The sequence below is a fragment of the Monodon monoceros genome, unplaced genomic scaffold, assembly GCF_005190385.1.
Source record: "Monodon monoceros isolate NGI ecotype Baffin Bay Population unplaced genomic scaffold, NGI_Narwhal_1 Contig5914_ctg1, whole genome shotgun sequence".
Taxonomy (NCBI): Eukaryota; Metazoa; Chordata; class Mammalia; order Artiodactyla; family Monodontidae; genus Monodon; species Monodon monoceros.
The window spans coordinates 1-1,842 of record NW_021701689.1 but is presented as its reverse complement, the minus strand read 5'-3'; the positions used below and the strand labels follow the sequence as shown (position 1 = coordinate 1,842).

Here is a 1,842-nt window from a genome sequence, read left to right as displayed (position 1 = left end):
AAGGCAAAGTACGTAATCTCGGTGAATTTACAGCCTAGTGAGGACATGGGCAACAGGTAACTTAGACTTTGGTGTGATAGACGCATAACAGTATTTATCCCAATAGACTATTATAGAGAAAGAGTAGTAATTAAACTCCTTGAAAAAAATGTAAATAAGCTCAGGATTGAAAATAGTGAGAGAATGTGGTGAGATCAGGCTGAAAGAAAAGAATTTAGGAGAGTTTAGGAACGTTCTTTATCTCCTGACCTCCAAATGGAGCAGGTGGATTGGAAACATAATGCAAAGATGACATTTCCCCGTTTCTTTGCCTCTGCTGTTCCTCTTTTTCTTAAATTCTAACATATCTGCTTCTTTTCCTACAAAACAGAATCCAATTGGTCAGTCCATTAAACCCCATAAAGAAACCACTTCAGAAGAGGATCTGATACCCACTACCCCTAAAAGAGCAAGACACATTATAAGGTGAAAATTACTTGCTTTTATTTATTGTGAAAACAACTTTATGAAATGATTTGCAATGCAAAACGTGGAAAACTGCTTTGAATAACTGGGACAATAGCTACAGCATGGGAAAACATATGTAAACAAACTTCACTGCCACCAAACTAGACTCTACTTATTTATCTCAGATGGCATCACAGAGTAGCAATGGCAGCTTCTGGTAAACGGAGAAACAGCAGCAAAGTCCTGCAGTGAAGCTGTGATTAATTGCTAAACTGAACTGTTCACTCCACTAATCCTACAACTTCCCTACATTTACCTGTCTATACATTCCTACTTACTACAGGACAAACACCCACCAAAGTGGTTCCAGAAGACAAATGGGATAGAAATTCACAGTTATATTTGACTACAAGACAAATCCAATAGAAGGCAGGGGAGGAAATTGGGAACTACTGCAAAGTTTTACTATCTAGTCCAGGTGATGAAAACAAAGTTTTTCTTTCAAGGCTGACCACTGTCAGGAATGAAATTAAGTATCAAAGCTCTCCTCACTTCTCTAGGAGTGATTCTAGCTCTTCTTGCAAAGAGCTGAGCTGCTCCTTTTCTCGGTCTTCCTTTTGTTTCAGTTCATCCAGCACAGCCTGAAATCTGTTCTTGAGAGCCAGGTTTTCCACTTTCAGGATGAGATCCTCCTGTCGCTTCGCCCTGTCCTGGGTCTCTTGGAGCTTGCCTTTCATGTTATCAATCTGTTTCTGAATTCCCATAACCAGCTGATTAGTTCCCTCGTTTTCTTGGTGGTGTTCAGCTGACTCATTTAGCTTGTCCTGTAGCTGCCTTTCCAGATCTTCCTCAGTGTCAATGATGTTTATATCTTCTTCGTCTTGATGCTGTGTCTCATCTTCATCTTCACTGCTGCTGCTAAGGTCATTGAATATCTCCCGAAGCTCATCATGTTCTAATGAGTCATGGCCCTGCCTGTGGCCAGACATTCCTGGGGAAGAGATATCAAGGCCTTGATTTTCTGCTTCTTTTGTTTCATCTTCAGCAATTATTTCCCAACGGGTACTGACAGCTTCCGCATCTGTGCTCAGCAACCGCTTTACTTCTTTTTCCACATCTGGAGACTCAATATACTTCTTCTTTGCTGTCTTACGGAACCTTCTCTTTCTGACATTTTTTAGAGGCAGAGTAATTCCATGGTTCCATACAAACTTTTTCTCTTTGTCCTTATCCTTTTTCTTGCTTGCTTTGGGATCAGCAGTGGCAACTGGTTCCTCAACGGGAGGATAGAGATCACCGTCAACTGTAGCGACAAGCATCTGAGAGACATCAGCTGTCTTGTAAAAGGTTTTTTTATCAATGGTTTTCAAACTTTCCATAACACATGGCAGATCT

General features: G+C 40.7%; 1 protein-coding gene across 1 annotated transcript; it reads right to left on the bottom strand.

The window, feature by feature from the left end:
* Positions 1 to 471: 471 nt before the first annotated feature.
* On the bottom strand, positions 472 to 1,835 carry LOC114890550 (transcription initiation factor TFIID subunit 7-like; the record flags this gene model as incomplete). Its single annotated transcript, XM_029214146.1, has 1 exon — positions 472 to 1,835. A coding segment is annotated over one exon (840 nt), but the record flags the coding sequence as incomplete, so codon positions are not given.
* Positions 1,836 to 1,842: the final 7 nt, after the last annotated feature.